This window comes from Salmo salar, chromosome 02 (genome assembly GCF_965601325.2).
Source record: "Salmo salar chromosome 02, fSalSal1, whole genome shotgun sequence".
In the NCBI taxonomy this organism is placed as follows: domain Eukaryota; kingdom Metazoa; phylum Chordata; class Actinopteri; order Salmoniformes; family Salmonidae; genus Salmo; species Salmo salar.
The window spans coordinates 52,544,450-52,562,899 of NC_138292.1; the positions used below are offsets into that span (position 1 = coordinate 52,544,450).

An 18,450-nucleotide genomic window follows, 5' to 3' on the forward strand; every position below is an offset into this window, starting at 1 on the left:
CAATATTCTAAGTACATAGCCCAGGCATCACGGGCTCGCTATTTAGACACCCGGCAAGTTTAGCACTCACCATAATCATATTTACTATTATAAAAGTTTGATTACCTTTTGTTGTCTTCGTCAGAATGCACACCCAGGACTGCTACTTCAATAACAAATGTTGGTTTGGTCCAAAATAATCCATCGTTATATCCGAATAGCGGCGTTTTGTTGGTGCGTTCCAGACACTATCCGAAATAGTAAAGAAGTGTCGCGCGCATGGTGCAATTCGTGACAATAAAATTCTAAATATTCCATTACCGTACTTCGAAGCATGTCAACCGCTGTTTAAAATCAATTTTTACGCCATTTTTCTCGTAGAAAAGCGATAATATTCCGACAGGGAATCTCCTTTTCGGCAAACAGAGGAAAAAATCCCAAAGGCGGGGGCGGTCGGGTCACGCGCATAAGCCCAGTGTCCCTTGATCGGCCACTTGAGAAAGGCGATAATGTGTTTCAGCCTGGGGCTGGAATGACGACATTCTGTTTTTTCCCGGGCTCTGAGCGCCTATGGACGACGTGGGAAGTGTCACGTTAGAGCAGAGATCCTTAGTAAATGATAGAGATGGAAAAGAAGTTCAAGAAATGGTCAGACAGGCCACTTCCTGTAAAGGAATCTCTCAGGTTTTGACCTGCCATTTGAGTTCTGTTATACTCACAGACACCATTCAAACAGTTTTAGAAAATGTAGGGTGTTTTCTATCCATATGTAATAAGTATATGCATATTCTAGTTACTGGGTAGGAGTGGTAACCAGATTAAATCGGGTATGTTTTTTATCCAGCCGTGTCAATACTGCCCCCTAGCCCTAACAGGTTAATTAAAAAGCAATGTTTCCTCTTGTAGGCATTTTGGTAAATGGACTGAATTTGAATTTAGAATAGTTTGCCCTGAATGGGACCATGATGCAAGGGAACTTAAGGTTACACTGGTGTGTGTCTGTTTCGTAGATATTAGTTTACCTCTGACATTTACCCCAAAAGAAGAGTACCATATTTCCCTGCAGCACCATCTTTATTCTGGTTTAAAAAACTACATACACTATCATTAGCAAACAACCATTGACAGAAACAACAATTTTCTTGATTTTAAACATATGGCCTCAAAGTGCACATTTCCATCCGTCTTGGGATTAATTTCGATTTTCAAACTGTGATTTGTTCTTGAGAAGGAAGGCTGCTAAGAATTCAATAGGATTTGTAGGTCTGAAAGAGAAGACAAAATGGAGAAAGACTTTAAAGATGTGCCTATTAGCTTGACAATTACTTGTTACTCAAATGCTCTTCCCTTTTCATAGTACTGCCTGTTCAATGCATTTTTTACAAATGCATTTCCAAGCATGTCACACAGAAATGTGAATGGAAAAAAGTGAGCCCCTGCACAGACATTTTCAACATACCTTTCCTTGGCCAGCACAGATAAGCCTTGAAGAAGAATGGGCACCACTGTCTGATCCAAATATGCCCTGGTGGGGAGCGACTGCAGATCCACCTTCTGTTTGGAGACCTTCTCTGTGTTGGCTTTCTCGTTTTCCACTATTCTCTACACAATGAGGTGGTGAAAGAGGAAGCAGAGATACAGAAATGTCACCAGTTACTGCTACTCTCACCACTATCCATGTATGAAAGCGTCTTAAAAAGTGTACTCAGAATTGCAATGTAGCCTAACCAATTTCTACCAAAAAGCATAGGCGTCACACATTAGTGCCTGCTATGTTAGAGAGCTGTGCATACATTGCTTGTTCAGTAGACAATCAAGGTTACCACAATGCAGTGTGATAGTTTGAGTCTTTGAAATGGACCCCTTTGCATGGACATAATTTTCTGAAAGGCACAATAATCATATTGATGGTCATACCTGGATGTTTTCTGTCAGTCCATATTCAGAATGGGGATTTTCAGCAATCTAAAAAGGAGCAGAAATTTGTCTAAACTATAAAACACGACATTTAAATGAAGAGAACCACTTAAAATCCCTAACTACATCTGTATTAGACTTACTGGAGTGTTCCCCTCCATAGATTGGTCTGCATCTGTGTGATCTGAGAGAAACATACATTAATGTCAGCTAACATTACTACATTCTAGGCAATTCACTCTGGCTATCTACTCCGATTTCAGACAGCAGAATAACTGATGAATTTACGAACGCTCAACACCTGTTGAATATGGCCAGTGTCAGTAAAAATAGGCAAAAAAGCTTAATTAAATTGTTGCCAGCAGCACAGTTGCAGTCACCAACGCTCTGGATAACATGAAAATAGCCTAACTAGCTCTGCTAGGGCAAGTAAAATGGCCAGAGTGAGGTGTTCTCTCATTTATGTCTGGAAGTAGCTAGCAAGCTAGCTAACTTTAGCCAGTTAGCTTGGGTGATTGACTGCCGTTGTGAGGTCGGATCAACCTTACTCCTACACAGCCATTCTGTAAATAGCACACCCAACTACCTCATCCCCATATTATTTTGTACCCCAGTATCTCCACTTGCACATCATCTGCATATCTATCACTATTTCACCTCTATGGCCTATTTATTGCCTTACCTCCCCAATCTTACTACATTTGCACACACTGTACATAGATTTTTCTATTGTGTTAGTTGACTGTACGTTTGTTTATCCCATGTGTAACTGTGTTGTTTTTGTCGCACTGCTTTGCTTTATCTTGGCCAGGTCTCAGTTGTAAATTAGAACTTGTTCTCAACTGGCCTGCCTGATTAAATAAAGGGGAAATTAAACAAATAAAAAACTCCTCGGCCAGAGCGTCCAGCGTGCGCTCTAAACGCCCTGCGAAACGCTCTGAATTTACGAACACCGAGAGCGCATACTGGCACTCCAGAGTGAATTTACGAACGCACCCGAAGAGGACAGTCAGTCAGTTAACGTAAATGTCTTCAGAATCATTCGGAGACCGATCAGAAACAATATCAAAATGTCAACAACCGCAAGGACGGTGGTTCTGTCATCGTTTATCTATAACGTAAGATACACACACTTACTCCAGACTAAGTTCAGGTAGATGACTAGTAACATAGCATTACCATCCATTCTTAAAAGCCAAAGAATGTACCCTACAGGCGGGATAGCTACAGTAATGTTAAATGAATTCAAGAGGCGGGTAAAGTAACGTTACTTTAGCTCGTTGGCTGGCTAACGTTATCATGTTAGCAACGACCTTCCATCGTGAACCAAGGACTGTTACCGAGAGATCAGATTGGATGAAACCAATTGTTTGGGTATAATAAATATTTCAAGCTAAATGTATCGATAAAATTGACTACAATTATAATATAACTCACAAAAGTGCCGATAAACGAACATTTCACTTACCGTCCGCCATGTTTGTTGTTAGTATTTACGCAATGTCGGTGGTCTCTACGTAAACTCTTGTTTGCAGTTACGTACTTTCTATGATAGGACAAGAGGGCGCGTGCCCCTCCTCTCTTACCCTTTTGTTCGTTTGGTAACCGCCCCGTCCAATTGTATCAACATTTGGACCACCATGTCGGAGAATATGTGCCAACTGTAGACCCTGCTAAAGTTGAGGCAACCCAAGCAAAAGGAAAAACCGTTATGTAATGGATACGATAGCAAGTCGTCGGGTGAATGAGTTCTCCGGGAGGAAGAGGCAGCAGAAATAAGCGAGGCCCTGCAGGGTCCCCGCCCGACGGAGGGGACATCTGCGACCAGGTGTCACTACATAAACGAAATGTGTACTACTTTTTCTACCCACTGCTGGCGTTGTTTGCAGTGCTCCGTGTCCTAGTCTTGAATTTCGGCGTACTCTTCGCCTGGCTGTGCGAGCGGATGTCTCGCGCTATGGTTGCGAGACCCAAACAACGGGCAGCAGACGGACATGCGAACAAGGTGTGCAAGCAAGACAGCGGCGAGCAGATCCGAAACAGCCACAAACAAGCATTCGAGTACATCTCAGTGGCTCTGAGAATTGACGAGGATGACAAAGGTATTTTTTTCAGTGTAGTGTGAGTGCTATTTGCAGCAGCACCACTGACTGTTGGCTAGCTGGGCTTAAACAGCAGTTATCAAGCTATCAACTGTCGTCAAGCTATCAACTGTCATACACCGATGTGTGGATAATGCAAACTAAGATACTACTGTCAATACAAATTGAAACAAAACTGGTTCAATTTAACTAGGCTTATTGATTCACACGCAGGCTCTTTACCCAAACAGCAAAGCAATGGAGCGTGTACAAATATTATGTTCTAAATACAAACCAGGAAGTAAAGAGAGATCCACAGTTTTTATAATGTCATCATGCAGACAAAGAGAGAACAGTTGTTCTCTCAATGACATTCAGTATGCAATCACATAAAGATATTAGTTTATTGAACTGCAGATGCATATCTGTCCATTATACCACCACACTATTACTACAATGGCTTAATGTTGAGCCGGTTGACAGTGTTATGCAGACTGTTCAATATGGCTAGGAGAATGTGCCTGCCGACTCAACCTAGGTTTCAGACAGGCTGAATGTGGTCAGCCATATGGTATGCCCAGGGGCAATATATTAGTGGCTGAGTGCGGGGGACACCAACTAGTATAACTAGCCTGCATAAATTAAGGTGCCAATGAATGTTTAACAAAATGAAAATAACAAAGATAGGCAATACTGTATGGATATGCAAACAAAAGCAAATATATATATATATATATTATATATATATATATATGCGTAGTCGTCCTTTGTGCCACCATGTTTTTGAAACCAGGACAGTTTATATTCCCAATATACTGTCCACACACACACAAGCCTATACAGTACAACAGCAGAGCTACTGCCTATCTGCATGTGCCTTTCTCCAATCTGTGATCCCAGGGGATCAATAGACATGTGCTTGGATGATGTGAGCCGACATTAATTGGTATCGTCAGCAGGGTGGAAAATGCCATACGATTCTCTCTCCTCTCCGAGTTGGCCGTGTCATCATGCATGCGCAAACTGAATTAATCGAGTTCCTCCCTGACTATTTACAATGTTTCAATGTACTGTAACTGGGGTGTATCATTAGTCCAAACAGTTGGAAAAAGGAAGGTTTTGCAACTAAAACAAAAGTTTCTATTGGACAAATTCAGGTAAGTCCCTCCCCGCTTCGTTCCGCTTGCTTGCGTTTAAGAAACGCCTCCCCTCAATACACAGGGGCCGGAGCACATAGGAAAACAGTCTAAAGTCAGTGCTATGTTTTGAAAGGCTATACTTTCATCATGTTGGTGAGTTTGGTTAGTTAGACCCGTGTTTTCAATGCAAACACCCAAAATGTATTGATTATGTTTCTCCCAGACTCCTAGGTCTGTCATAAGCTAACCTCGTCCCCAAGCTATTTTGCACAGTGGTGTCTTGAGAGTCAGATTATAGATAAGCCAAACCCTTACTTTGCTGAAGGCAGAATTTTAAAACCCCTTTAGCATAGTAGTTGGAGTAAAGCAGAGATACTGGAATCCAGCCTAATCTTCCAGCCCTGGAAACACACACATCTGCATCCTCGTCTTCTCTGCCAATGTTCGATTGACCTACTGAACTGGCTGGAGCAACGTGCCAAGGGGCTTACTGTACTCTACCACTATACTGTACTTGCTCAGGTACACTGTACTGCACCTGTACATAGCCCATCTGTAAACAGCCCATCTATCTACCTCATCCCCTTACTGTATTTATTTATTTATCTTGCTCCTTTGCACCCCAGTATCTCTACTTGCACATTCATCTTCTGCACATCTAGCATTCCAGTGTTTAATTGCTATATTGTAATTACTTCGCCACCATGGCCTATTTATTGCCTTAACTTACCTCATTTGCACTCACTGTATATAGACTTTTTTGCCCTTTTTTTTTCTACTGTATTATTGACTTTATGTTTTGTTTATTCCATGTGTAACTCTGTGTTGTTGTAAGTGTCGAATTGCTATACTTTATCTTGGCCAGGTCGCAGTTGCAAATGAGAACTTGTTCTCAACTAGCCTACCTAGTTAAATAAAGGTGAAAAAAAAGGTTTAGCCTAGTGCACACAGTCACAGCAGTCCCATACAATTTCAGACATTCAGGGGTTGACTGGATATTGTATATCAAATCGTATTTGTCACATGCGCCGGGGGGGGGGGGGGGGGGGGGGGGTAGAGGGGGGGGGTAGAAGCCTTTTGGACTTAGACTTGGCGCTCCGGTACCGCTTGCTGTATGGTAACAGAGAGTCATAGACTGTTCTAAGGTGGCTGGAGTCTGACAATTTTTAGGGCCTACCTCCGACCGCCTGGTATAGAGATCCTTGATGGCAGGAAGCTTGGCCCCAGTGATGTACTGGGCCGTAAACACTACCCTCTAGTGCCTTGCGGTCGGAGGCCGAGCAGTTGCCATACCAGGCAGTGATGCAACCAGTCAGGATGCTCTCGATGGTGCAGCTGTAGAACCTTTTGAGGACCAATGCCAAATCTTTTCAGTCTCCTGAGGGGGGAGTATGTTTTGTCGTGCCCTCTTCACGACTGTCTTGGTGTGTTTGGACATGTTTGGACCATGAGGCTGTCTATAGGCCTGTCCCTATAGGCTGTCTTGTCGGTGATCAGGCCTACCACTGTTGTGTCATCGGCAAACTTGATTATGGTGTTGGAGTCGTGCCTGGCCATGCAGTCATGAGTGAACAGGGAGTACAGGAGGGGACTGAGCACGCACCCCTGAGGGGCCCCTGTGTTGAGGATCCGCGTGGCGGATGTGTTGTTACCTACCCTTATCACCTGGGGGCGGCCCGTCAGGAAGTCCAGGATCCAATTGCAGAGGGAGGTGTTTAGTCCCAGGTCAGTGATGAGCTTTGAGGGCACTATGGTGTTGAACGCTGAGCTGTAGTCAATGAATAGTATTCTCGCATACAGTTGAAGTCGGAAGTTTACATACACCTTAGCCAAATACATTTAAACTCAGTTTTTCACTATTCCTGACATGTAATCCTTGTAAAAAATCCCCTGTCTTAGGTCAGTTAGGATCACCACTTTATTTTAAGATTGTGAAATGTCAGAATAATAGTACAGTGATTTATTTCAGCTTTTATTTTTTTCATCACATGGGTCAGAAGTTTACATGCACTCTAATTAGTATTTGGTAGCATTGCCTTTAAATTGTATAACTTGGGTCAAAAGTTTTGTGTAACTTTCCACAAGCTTCCCACAATAAGTTGGGTGAATTTCGGCCCATTCCTCCTGACAGAGATGGTGTAACTGAGTCAGGTTTGTAGGCCTCCTTGCTCGCACACACTTTTTCAGTTCTGCCCACAAATTTCTATAGGATTGAGGTCAGGGCTTTGTGATGGCCACTCCAGTATAGAGGTCGACCGATTAATCGGAATGGCCGATTTTTAATTAGGGCCGATGTTATGAAAACTTGATAATCAGTAATCTGCATTTTTGGACACCGATTGTGACCGATTACATTGCACTCCACGAGGAGACTGCATGGCAGGCTGACTACCTCTTACACGAGTGCAGCAAGAAGCCAAGGTAAGTTGCTAGCTAGCATTAAACTTATCTTATAAAAAACAATCAATCTTAACATAATCACTAGTTAACTACACACGGTTGATGATATTACTAGTTTATCTAGCTTGTCCTGCGTTGCATATAATCAATGTGGTGCCTATTAATTTCTCATCGAATCACAGCCTACTTCGCCAAACGGGTGATGATTTAACAAGCGCATTCACGGAAAAAGCACTGTCGTTGCACCAATGTGTACCTGACCATAAACATCAATGCCTTTCTTTAAAATCAATACACAAGTACGTATTTTTAAACTTGCATATTTAGTTAATATTGCCTGCTAACATTAATTTCTTTTAACTAGGGAAATTGTGTCACTTGTCTTGCGTTCCGTGCAAGCAGTCAGGGTATATGCAGCAGTTTGGGCCGCCTGGCTCGTTGCGAACTGTGTGAAGACCATTTATTCCTAACAAAGACCGTAATTAATTTGCCAGAATTGTACATAATTATGACATAACATTGAAGGTTGTGCAATGTAACAGCAATATTTAGACTTAGGGATGCCACCCGTTAGATAAAATACGGAACGGTTCTGTATTTCACTGAAAGAATAAACGTTTTGTTTTCGAAATTATAGTTTACGGATTTGACCATATTAATGACCTAAGGCTTGTATTTCTGTGTGTTATGTTATAATTAAGTCTATGATTTGATATTTGATAGAGCAGTCTGACTGAGCGGTGGTAGGCAGCAGCAGGCTCATAAGCATTCATTAAAATAGCACTTTCGTGCGTTTTCCAGCAGCTCTTCGCTGCGCTTCAAGCATTGAGCTGTTTATGACTTCAAACCTATCAACTCCTGAGATTAGACTGGTGTAACCGATGTGAAATGGCTAGCTAGTTAGCAGGGTGCGCGCTAATAGCGTTTCGATCGGTGACGTCACTCGCTCTGAGACCTTGAAGTTGTTGTTCCCCTTGCTCTGCAACGACCGCGGCTTTTGTGGAGCGATGGGTAACGATGCTTCGAGGGTGGCTGTTGTCCATGTGTTCCTGGTTCGAGCCCAGGTAGGGGCGAGGAGAGGGACTGAAGCTATACTGTTACACTGGCAATAATACTAAAGTGCCTATAAGAACATCCAATAGTCAAAGGTATATGAAATACAAATGGTATAGAGAGAAATAGTCCTATAATAACTACAACCTAAAACTTCTTACCTGGGAATATTGAAGACTCATGTTAACCTCTCTCGGGTATGTGGGACGAAATCGTCCCACCTAGTCAACAGCCAGTGGAATCGAGTGGCGCGAAATTCAAAAACCTTAAAAATGCTATAACTTCAATTTCTCAAACATATGACTATTTTACACCATTTTAAAGACAAGACTCTCGTTAATCTAACCATATTGTCCGATTTCAAAAAGGCTTTACAACGAAAGCGAAACATTAGATTATGTCAGGAGAGTACCCAGCCAGAAATAATCAGACACCCATTTTTCAAGCCAGCATATAATGTCACCAAAACCCAAACCACAGCTAAATGCAGCACTAACCTTTGATCTTCATCAGATGACACTCCTAGGACATTATGTTATACAATACATGCATGTTTTGTTCAATCAAGTTCATATTTATATCAAAAACCAGCTTTTTACATTAGCATGTGATGTTCAGAACTAGCAAACATACCGAAAACTTCCGGTGAATTTACTAAATTACTCACGATAAACGTTCACAAAAAACATAATTATTTTAAGAATTATAGATACAGAACTCCTTTATGCAATCGCGGTGTCAAATTTTAAAATAGCTTTTCGGCAAAAGCACATTTTGCAATATTCTGAGTAGATAGCTCGCCATCACGGGCTAGCTAATTTGACACCCACCAAGTTTGGCCTTCACTAAACTCCGAATTACTAGAAGAAAAATTGTATTACCTTTGCTGTTCTTCATCAGAATGCACTCCCAGGGCTTCTACTTCAACCACAAATGTTGTTTTGGTTCAAAATAATCGATAGTTATGTTCAAATATCCTCTGTTTTGTCCGTGCGTTCAGGTCCCTATCCGAACGGTGACGCGCGGACCCATGTCTGTGGATATAGATACTTTTGTACCTGTTTCCTCCAGCATCTTCACAAGGTCCTTTGCTGTTGTTCTGGGATTGATTTGCACTTTTCCCAACAAAGTACGTTAATCTCAAGGAGTCAGAACACGTCTCCTTCCTGAGCGGTATGACTGCTGCATGGTACCATGGTGTTTATACTTGCGTACTATTGTTTATACCGATAAACGTGGTACCTTCAGGCATTTGGAATTTGCACACAAGGATGAACCAGACTTGTGGAGGTCTGTGGTTTTGGCTGATTTATTTTGATTTTTCCACAATGTCAAGCAAAGAGGCACTGAGTTTGAAGGTAGGCCTTGAAATACATCCACAGGTACACCTCCAATTGACTCAAATGATTTCAATTAGCCTATCAAAAGCTTCTAAAGCCATGACATAATTTTCTGGAATTTTCCAAGCTGTTTAAATGCACAGTCAACTTAGTGTATGTAAACTTCTGACTCACTGGAATTGTGATACATTGAATTATAAGTGAAATAATCTGTCTGTAAACAATTGTTGGAAAAATTACTTGTGTCTTGCACAAGGTAGTTGTCCTAACCAACTTATAAGAAATTTGTGGTGGTTGAAAAACGAGTTTTAATGACTCCAACCTAAATGTATGTAAACTTCCATCTTCAACTGTACGTGATCATAGTTCGTCTATTTTATTTACCATTGATTGTACATTGGCTAATAGGACCGATGGTAAAGGGAGATTACCCGCTTGGCGTCGGATCCTTAAAAGGCACCCAGATCTTCGTCCCCTATAGCTCCGTCTCTTTCTCCTGTGAATGACAGGGATGAGGGCCTTGTCGGGCTTCTGAAGTAAATTCTTCCCGTCTGACTCATTGAAGAAAAAGTATTCCTCCAGTACGGGGTGAGTAATCGCTGTCCTGATATCTAGAAGCTATTTTTGATCATAACACACAGTGGCAGAAACATTATGTACAAAATAAGTTTAAAATAACGTGAAAAAACACACACACAATAGGTTAGGAGATCGTAAAACCGCAGCCATCTCCTCCGGCGCCATTATGCAGAGTATATTTCCACCACAGTTTTTTCAAGTAGGCCTATACTGTAGTGTAGACAGCCTTGTGCTCTTTTTCAACCAGGCCCCTCCCATATCAGACATCCCGTTTCCCTGTGTGGCACCATTGTGATGGGATGGGGAGAGAAAATGGTTTTGGCATCATGGAACAAAGGGCCTGGTTGAGGGCCTTGGACTCTTTTGTACGCTTTGCTCTCCCTCTGGGAGTGTGGAGAATGCCATCACTTTGAACAGGAATCCCCCAGTATGCCGCACTGTTGTCCCACATCTTTTGAAAAAACGACTGGGTTATCGAAATCTAGGTTTGTCTCACTGAAAGATGTGGCATTCCCAGTCCCTGTTTTGGTCTAAATGTCCTACTTTGTTTTTATCATGGTTGGACATTAGCTTATATATGGAATTAGATCTGGAATTGTTTATCTTATAAGTCATGACCTTTTCAATGAAGGCTAAGCCTATATCACATCCCTCTATTTATTTGCAATTAAAGGCTCTGGCCTATATGATGCCCCTAAGTAATCTAAACTGGTAGAGATGAGTGGTGGTTTGAAGTGAAAGTCAAATCCACCTTATTTATTTATATATTGAAATGGGGAGGGCCGGAGTGGCAGCTATCATTGTCCTTAAATGGCTAGAGAGGATACAATGACATTTCTCATATTGCTAAGATCCTAATAGAAGCAATACATAGATCAGAGCATGCAACGTAATAAAAATAAAAAAAAGTTTTGCAATGGAAAAACTAAAATCAGCAATTCTTATGACAATTCCTCACTGTTTCAGGCAGTTTTTCAGTTTAGTGCCTAATGAACGCAACTCGGCTGAACCCAGTAGAATGTTAGGGTCTGTCTGCCTGCCATGGGGATTATGGAGCCCCTGTCTCAATAATACTCAGAATCACTCATAAGGAGTGGATATGCTGTATATTCCCACAGCTATGACAATCAGTCCCATGACTTAACACTGCTCCAGGCCAGAGGGGTTTAAGTGACCGGGTCAGTCATGTGAAATGATTCATTATAGTTCACTTCATTATGGTTTACGCACTGATTGATCCATGAGTCTCTGTACCCTTGTTTGAGGTCATGATTGACTGTCTGTCATGCATATATATATATTTTTTTTACTACTCTTCCAATGCCTCTTGAGATGCTATACCTTTAGGCAACACATAAAGCATGTAAAATATGTAGCCTAAAATATGTACCCTAATGCATGGCAAATATGTATTGTACACTAAAGGATGCTTAGCCTACTGCAAGTTGCGTTCATCTCATCCTTTTACATTGACTTTTGTCGGATCAAATTTGACTGTGAGCAATTTCTTTGTATGTACTCTGACCTCAAATTGCTTTTTTTCTGTGCCTGTCTGACTGTCCCGACTTGTGGTTTGTGTGTTACTAGTGCACAAGGAACAGGCAGTCCAGTGGTACAAACGCGGAATCGCAGAGCTCGAGAGGGGCATCGCGATCGAGGTAGCTGTAAACGGTGAGTTGACTGTGCATACTTTTGCTGTATTTTGTATTCCCTAGGACCTATAGTGCAGATTTCCTGAACAACTCTGGTCCTGGAGAGCTTAGTGATAAGCAGGGTTTTGTTTCAACCTAGCATTAACACACATGGTTCAGCTAGTCGCTCTCCTGATTGAAGACCATGCTCAGCTGATTATTGTAAGCACCTAGTGTGTGGCTGCTGGGCTGGAACAAAAAACTGCATACCCAGTAGCTCTAGGAGCGGAGTTGGAGACCTCTGCTATAGCAACAAACAAAAAAATCAGTAGTGGAAAACAAGGATGAAAACTGCTATTTTACTAATAGATTTGTTTTTAATCTCTCTTCTCTTCCAGGTGAGAAATATGAACGTGATAAACGTCTACAGGCCAAGATGATCACCAATCTGATCATGGCAAAGGATCGCCTGGAGCTTTTAGGTGAGAATCAAGCATTTGGACACATTTGAAGGTCTTGCCTTCCGTGTCCACATTGATACCGCATGGCACCTTCTGAACGGCATGTTGATTGTGTGACATTTGTTGCTTTACATGCTAGCTTAGATACTGTTAGCTTTGTATGGACCGATTTCAGTGCCAACATTTGAATTCCATAATTTTGAATTTGTTTAAGGATATTGAATTTGAATGAAATACTTTTGAATTTGTAATGCACAAATTAAATATTTGAAATCATAAATTGAACTTGAATTTCCAGATTTGAAACTGAATTGAATGAATATTGCATTCAGTTTTAATATTCAAATTCAATATTTTAAATCAAATCAAATTGTAATTGTCACATGCTTCATAAACAGGTGTAGACTAACAGTGAAATGCTTACTTACGGGCCCTTCCCGACAATGAATTGAAGAATAATAGGAAGAGAAAAAAAAGTTCAAGGAGGAATGCCGACACAATGAACATATAGCTTGGCTATATACATGGGGTACTAGTACCAAGTGGATGTGCAGGGGTACTAGGAAATTGAGGTAGATACTGTATGTATATATAGATAAGGGTAAAGTGACTAGGCAACAGGATAGATAATAGACAGTAGCAGCAGCGTATGTGATGTATGTGGCGAATGTGTGCCTGTGTGTACGTGTGTGTTGGAGTGTCAGTGTCCGTACTGTACGTGCGAGTTTGTGGTTAGAGTCAAATGTCTGTGCATAGAGTCAAAAAGAGTTAGTGCAAAAAGGGTCAATGCAGATAGTCTGGTTAACTATTTAGCAGTCTTATGGCTTGGGGGTAGAAGCTCTTCAGGAGCCTTTTGGTCCCAGATTTAGCACTCTGGTACCGTTTGACGTGTGGTAACAGAGAGAACAGTCTATGACTTGGGTGGCTGGAGTCTGACAGTTTTTAGGGCCTTCATTTGAAACCACCTGGTATAGAGGTCCTGGATAGCAGGGAGTTCGACTCCAGTGATGTACTGGGCCGTACGCACTACCTTCTGTAGCGCCTTGCCATCGGATGCCGATGCAGCCAATCAAGGTGCCCGTAATATGAGGATCTGAGGACCCATGCCAAATCTTTTCAGCCTCCTGAGGGAGAAGAGGCATTGTCGTGCCCTCTTCATGATAGGTCCTTAGCGATGTGGACACCGAGAAACTTTAAGCTCTCAACAGCCCCTACAGCCCCATCGATGTGAATAGGGGCTGGTTCGTCCCTCTTTTCTGTAGTCCACGATAAAGTCCTTTGTTTTGCCCATGTTGAGGGAGAGGTTGATGTCCTAGCAACACACTGCCAGGTGTCTGACCTCCCTATAAGCTGTCTCATCGTTGTTGGTGGTCAGGCCCACCTCCATTTTGTCTGTGGATTAATCATCGGAGTAGAGAAACACCAAAAAAAATGTACAGTGAGCTCCAAAATGATTGGGACAGTGACTTTATACTTTTTGGTGGGAAGGGAAGGGGGGGCTCTGTACTCCAGCATGTTGGGTTTGAAATTATATAGTGACAGAGGTTAAAGTGCAGACTGTCAGCTTTAATTTCTTGATATTTTCATCCATAACGGGTGAACTGTTTAGAAATGATATCGCTTTTTGTACATAGTCCCCCCATTTAAGGGGACCAAAAGTATTGGGACAAATTAACTTATGTAAGTATTTGCTCCCATATTCATAGCACACAATGACTACAGCAAGCTTGTGACTCTACAAACTTGTTGAATGCATTTGGGGTTTGTTTTGATTGTTTCAGATAATTTTTTGTCTATCTGTTCTCCTCTACCTTTCCTGGCTGGCTAAGTACCATGATGTTGTCTCTGGTTTTGAATCTGAATTTAGAGAGCTGAATTTGAAAACTGAATTTGAATGCATTTGAGAAGTTTAATATATGAAACTTTGAGCAACTTTAAATTATAGTTTGTAAACTTGAAACACAATACAATGAATGCAATATTTACCACATTGAAACTGAAATGAAATCGCTCTATAGCTTTGTATCTCTTGGGGGGGGGGGGGGGGACGACAACATGTAGGCCTGCAACAAGAACTGCAACATTGCTGTGTTTTTCCACTCTCAACATTCTTGTGTGTATCAAGAATGGTTCAACACCAAAGGGACATCCAGCCAATTTGACACAACTGCGGGAAGCATTGGAGTCAACATGGGCTAGCATCCTTGTGGAACGCTTGACACCTTGTTGTCCATGCCCTGACGAATTGAGGCTGTTCTGAGGGCAAAAGGGGGTGCAACTCGGTGTATATTCGCATACATACTTTTTGTATTGACATCACATGACTTCCAAACTACAATGTACTTTATGCATCAAAAGGGATTACTCCCTAAATACTCCAGTACCTTTTTATTAAACCCGTAATGGACACCCCAAAACATGATTTAATCCTTTAAGTTACTGAATTAGTAAATTAGGGTAAAAATCCACTCAGTGGTCCCCCAAAGCTTTTTCAGAAGCTTCTCGTCATTCCACAGCTGGCAGCAACGTTATCCTGAGTCATGTTAATCAGGCACCAAACCTAAGATGACAAACCTAGACTTGTCCAATAAGAAATTATAATTTTCCTTTTGCTTTGCAGAATGTTTTAAAACATTTCTCGATGAACAGGACCCTGATTCATCCTGTTTGGAATTTTTATTAATTCATTTGTTATTTAACCTTTTATTTTGATAGGCGAATCAGTTAAGAACAAATTCTTATTTACAATGACGGCCTACCCCGGCCAAACCTGGACGACGCTGGGCCAATTGTGCGCCGCCCTATGGGACTCCCAATCACGGCCAGATGTGATACAGCCTGGATTCGAACCAGGGACTGTAGTGACGCCTCTTGCACTGAGATGCAGTGCCTTAGACTGCTGCGCCACTCGAGCCCATATGGCTGCTATGTTTTGCTTTGCTGCCTAAGACACTGACAATCCTCTCAGCCCCATATGCCTCTTTTTTTGGATGTGGCATGACAACTTAACTTAGGCACCATCCCAAAACATTGCTGTTTGTCCCCCATTTAAAGAATCATGCCCCTTATTTTATTTGGTTATTTTAATATAATTTCCTTTTCTTCTCCTTTTTCCCTCCCTTCTCTTTTTCCCTTTCCCAATTTCGTTTTGTTTTTGTTGTTGTCATTCCTGTTGTATAGCAAAGCTGTGTTCAGGGCCAGCTCAGAGAGACATCTATACAGAGAGCTCAAACCAGTTGTACCATAACGGGCATCTACGCTCAGGTGGGTGCTTACCGGGAATCTGCTTTCAGTTGTCATGACTGGTTTCTTAAAAGTGTTGTTTTCAGGGGTGTCATTGTTCCTCATTATTCAGGAATTCCTGGCTTTATTCTCTTCATACATCATTGAAATTGATCTACCGCCAAACCTACTTTTCCTGTTTTTTCCTATTTCATCTTTGAATGTCTATGTACAGTAAGCTCCCTTCAAGTTAAGTGTTACCGATTTATTTATTTGACTCTTTCTGCTGCTTTGTCTGTGTATTTGTCAATATGTTCTTCACATTGACACTGATAGCTACCTCAAACTACAGTCACATTTCTCTTCCATAGAAACACTGGCGGGTGTTTATCCAGCTTTGTCCAGTGACTACATGGACTTGAAGTTTGAATTCTGTTGGACCTGTTCAGGTTCACAGTCTAAGACTAAATCAGGCCTGGAGAATCATATGCCTCTACTGAAGGGACATTAGCTCACACACAGCTTAATTAAATGTCCTAAAACTACCATGCTGATAAATCATCGATCATTTATCTCGATTGTTCTAATAGTCTCCTTGCTCTTGGCAGTAAGTGGAGCCGTACCCAAAAAGAGGGACTCCCTGACTACTCACTCCAGTCACTCTCTCCCACGACCAAAGCAAACGGCAAAAAAAACCTTGGCGGCAGGCCACGGGGGCCACCAGCGCTCCCCCAGCTTCAGTGGGCCCTCCAGCAGTCACACACAGCACAGACCGGCCCCCCAGTCCAACAGCAACAAGGTGAGACACAGATTGCCTTTCCTCAACTAACTCCACATCTAGCCAAGAATCCAGGGTCCATATTGATAGTGTCTCAGAGTAGGAATGCTGATCTAGGACCAGTTCCTCCCTGTCAATGCAAATTTGATTAATTATGCTCTAAAAGGAATAACTGATCCTAGACTGGCACTACAGCCACGGACTAAAAAAAGCTGGAATAAAAAAACCTAATACTAAAAGAACATCTCCAGTCTATATCCATTTTTAAAGAAGGGAAGACAACATTGACAAACTTAAGAAAATAGGAGAATTTCCAATCATCATGACAAGAGATTAGCTTGTTTAAAATCATAACCAAATCTGAACTCGTGGTTCTTTTGTTATAGGGTAAAGCGGGCTGTAAACCCACCACCACCACTCCCACATCCATGTCCCCACTGAAGAATAGGGACATGAAGAACTTGAAGAATGTGGACAGCAAGCTTGCCAACCTCATCCTTAGCGAGATCATAGACAGGTGAAAGACAATGATTTGGAGTGTTATGTACACTGCTCAAAAAAATAAAGGGAACAATAAAATAACACATCCTAGATCTGAATGAATGAAATAATCTTATTAACTACTTTTTTATTTACATAGTTGAATGTGCTGACAACAAAATCACACAAAAATGATCAATGGAAATCCAATTTATCAACCCATGGAGGTCTGGATTTGGAGTCACACTCAAAATAAAAGTGGAAAACCACACTACAGGCTGATCCAACTTTGATGTAATGTCCTTAAAACAAGTCAAAATGAGGCTCAGTAGTGTGTGTGGCCTCCACGTGCCTGTATGACCTCCCTACAACGCCTGAGCATGCTCCTGATGAGGTGGCGGATGGTCTCCTGAGGGATCTCCTCCCAGACCTGGACTAAAGCATCCGCCAACTCCTGGACAGTCTGTGGTGCAACGTGGCGTTGGTGGATGGAGCGAGAAATGATGTCCCAGATGTGCTCAATTGGATTCAGGTCTGGGGAACTGGCGGGCCAGTCCGTAGCATCAATGCCTTCCTCTTGCAGGAACTGCTGACACACTCCAGCCACATGAGGTCTAGCATTGTCTTGCATTAGGGGGAACCCAGGGCCAACCGCACCAGCATATGGTCTCACAAGGGGTCTGAGGATCTCATCTCGGTACCTAATGGCAGTCAGGCTACCTCTGGCGAGCACATGGAGGGCTGTGCGGCCCCCCAAAGAAATGCCACCCCACACCATGACTGACCCACCGCCAAACCGGTCATGCTGGAGGATGTTGCAGGCAGCAGAACGTTCTCCACGGCGTCTCCAGACTCTGTCACGTCTGTCACGTGCTCAGTGTGAACCTGCTTTCAACTGTGAAGAGCACAGGGCGCCAGTGGCGAATTTGCCAATCTTGGTGTTCTCTGGCAAATGCCAAACGTCCTGCACGGTGTTGGGCTGTAAGCACAACCCCCACCTGTGGACGTCGGGCCCTCATACCACCCTCATGGAGTCTGTTTCTGACCGTTTGAGCAGACACATGCACATTTGTGGCCTGCTGGAGGTCATTTTGCAGGGCTCTGGCAGTGCTCCTCCTGCTCCTCCTTGCACAAAAGCGGAGGTAGCGGTCCTGCTGCTGGGTTGTTGCCCTCCTACGGCCTCCTCCACGTCTCCTGATGTACTGGCCTGTCTCCTGGTAGCACCTCCATGCTCTGGACACTACGCTGACAGACACAGCAAACCTTCTTGCCACAGCTCGCATTGATGTGCCATCCTGGATGAGCTGCACTACCTGAGCCACTTGTGTGGGTTGTAGACTCCGTCTCATGCTACCACTAGAGTGAAAGCACCGCCAGCGTTCAAAAGTGA

General features: G+C 42.6%; 2 protein-coding genes across 4 annotated transcripts in view; one reads left to right on the forward strand and one right to left on the reverse strand.

Moving 5' to 3' along the window:
* Positions 1-1,034: 1,034 nt before the first annotated feature.
* Positions 1,035-3,731, reverse strand: dpy30 (dpy-30 histone methyltransferase complex regulatory subunit). Of its 2 annotated transcripts, none has more exons than XM_014173274.3 (5): positions 3,483-3,731; positions 2,040-2,080; positions 1,897-1,944; positions 1,439-1,581; positions 1,035-1,244 (listed from the first exon to the last, which is right to left on the reverse strand). In XM_014173274.3, the coding sequence occupies exons 2-5, from the start codon at positions 2,055-2,057 to the stop codon at positions 1,172-1,174; spliced, it is 282 nt and encodes a 93-aa protein (XP_014028749.2). In that variant the 5' UTR covers positions 2,058-2,080; positions 3,483-3,731; the 3' UTR covers positions 1,035-1,171. The 2 variants fall into 2 exon arrangements, with proteins under 2 accessions (XP_014028749.2, XP_014028740.2); XM_014173265.3 differs by having other exon boundaries at positions 3,365-3,581.
* LOC106586197 (spastin) overlaps positions 3,641-18,450 on the forward strand; it is a 35,346-nt gene continuing 20,536 nt past the window's right edge. Inside the window, exons 1-6 of one of the 2 annotated variants that reach the window (XM_014173193.3) lie at positions 3,641-3,998; positions 12,076-12,159; positions 12,518-12,601; positions 15,761-15,844; positions 16,411-16,601; positions 16,967-17,097. In XM_014173193.3, coding sequence (XP_014028668.2) covers positions 3,641-3,998; positions 12,076-12,159; positions 12,518-12,601; positions 15,761-15,844; positions 16,411-16,601; positions 16,967-17,097 — 932 coding nt within the window. The remainder of the gene's footprint in view (positions 3,999-12,075; positions 12,160-12,517; positions 12,602-15,760; positions 15,845-16,410; positions 16,602-16,966; positions 17,098-18,450) is intronic. The other variant, XM_014173221.3, reaches the window with a different exon arrangement.

Bases quoted from the DNA above. Each gene is read 5' to 3' on its own strand.
- dpy30 (XM_014173265.3), bottom strand. The intron at 1,582-1,896 runs GTATGACCATCA...CTCATTGTGTAG, and splicing joins GACTGACAGAAAACATCCAG to AGAATAGTGGAAAACGAGAA. The intron at 1,245-1,438 runs GTATGTTGAAAA...CTTCTCTTTCAG, and splicing joins TCTGTGCTGGCCAAGGAAAG to ACCTACAAATCCTATTGAAT.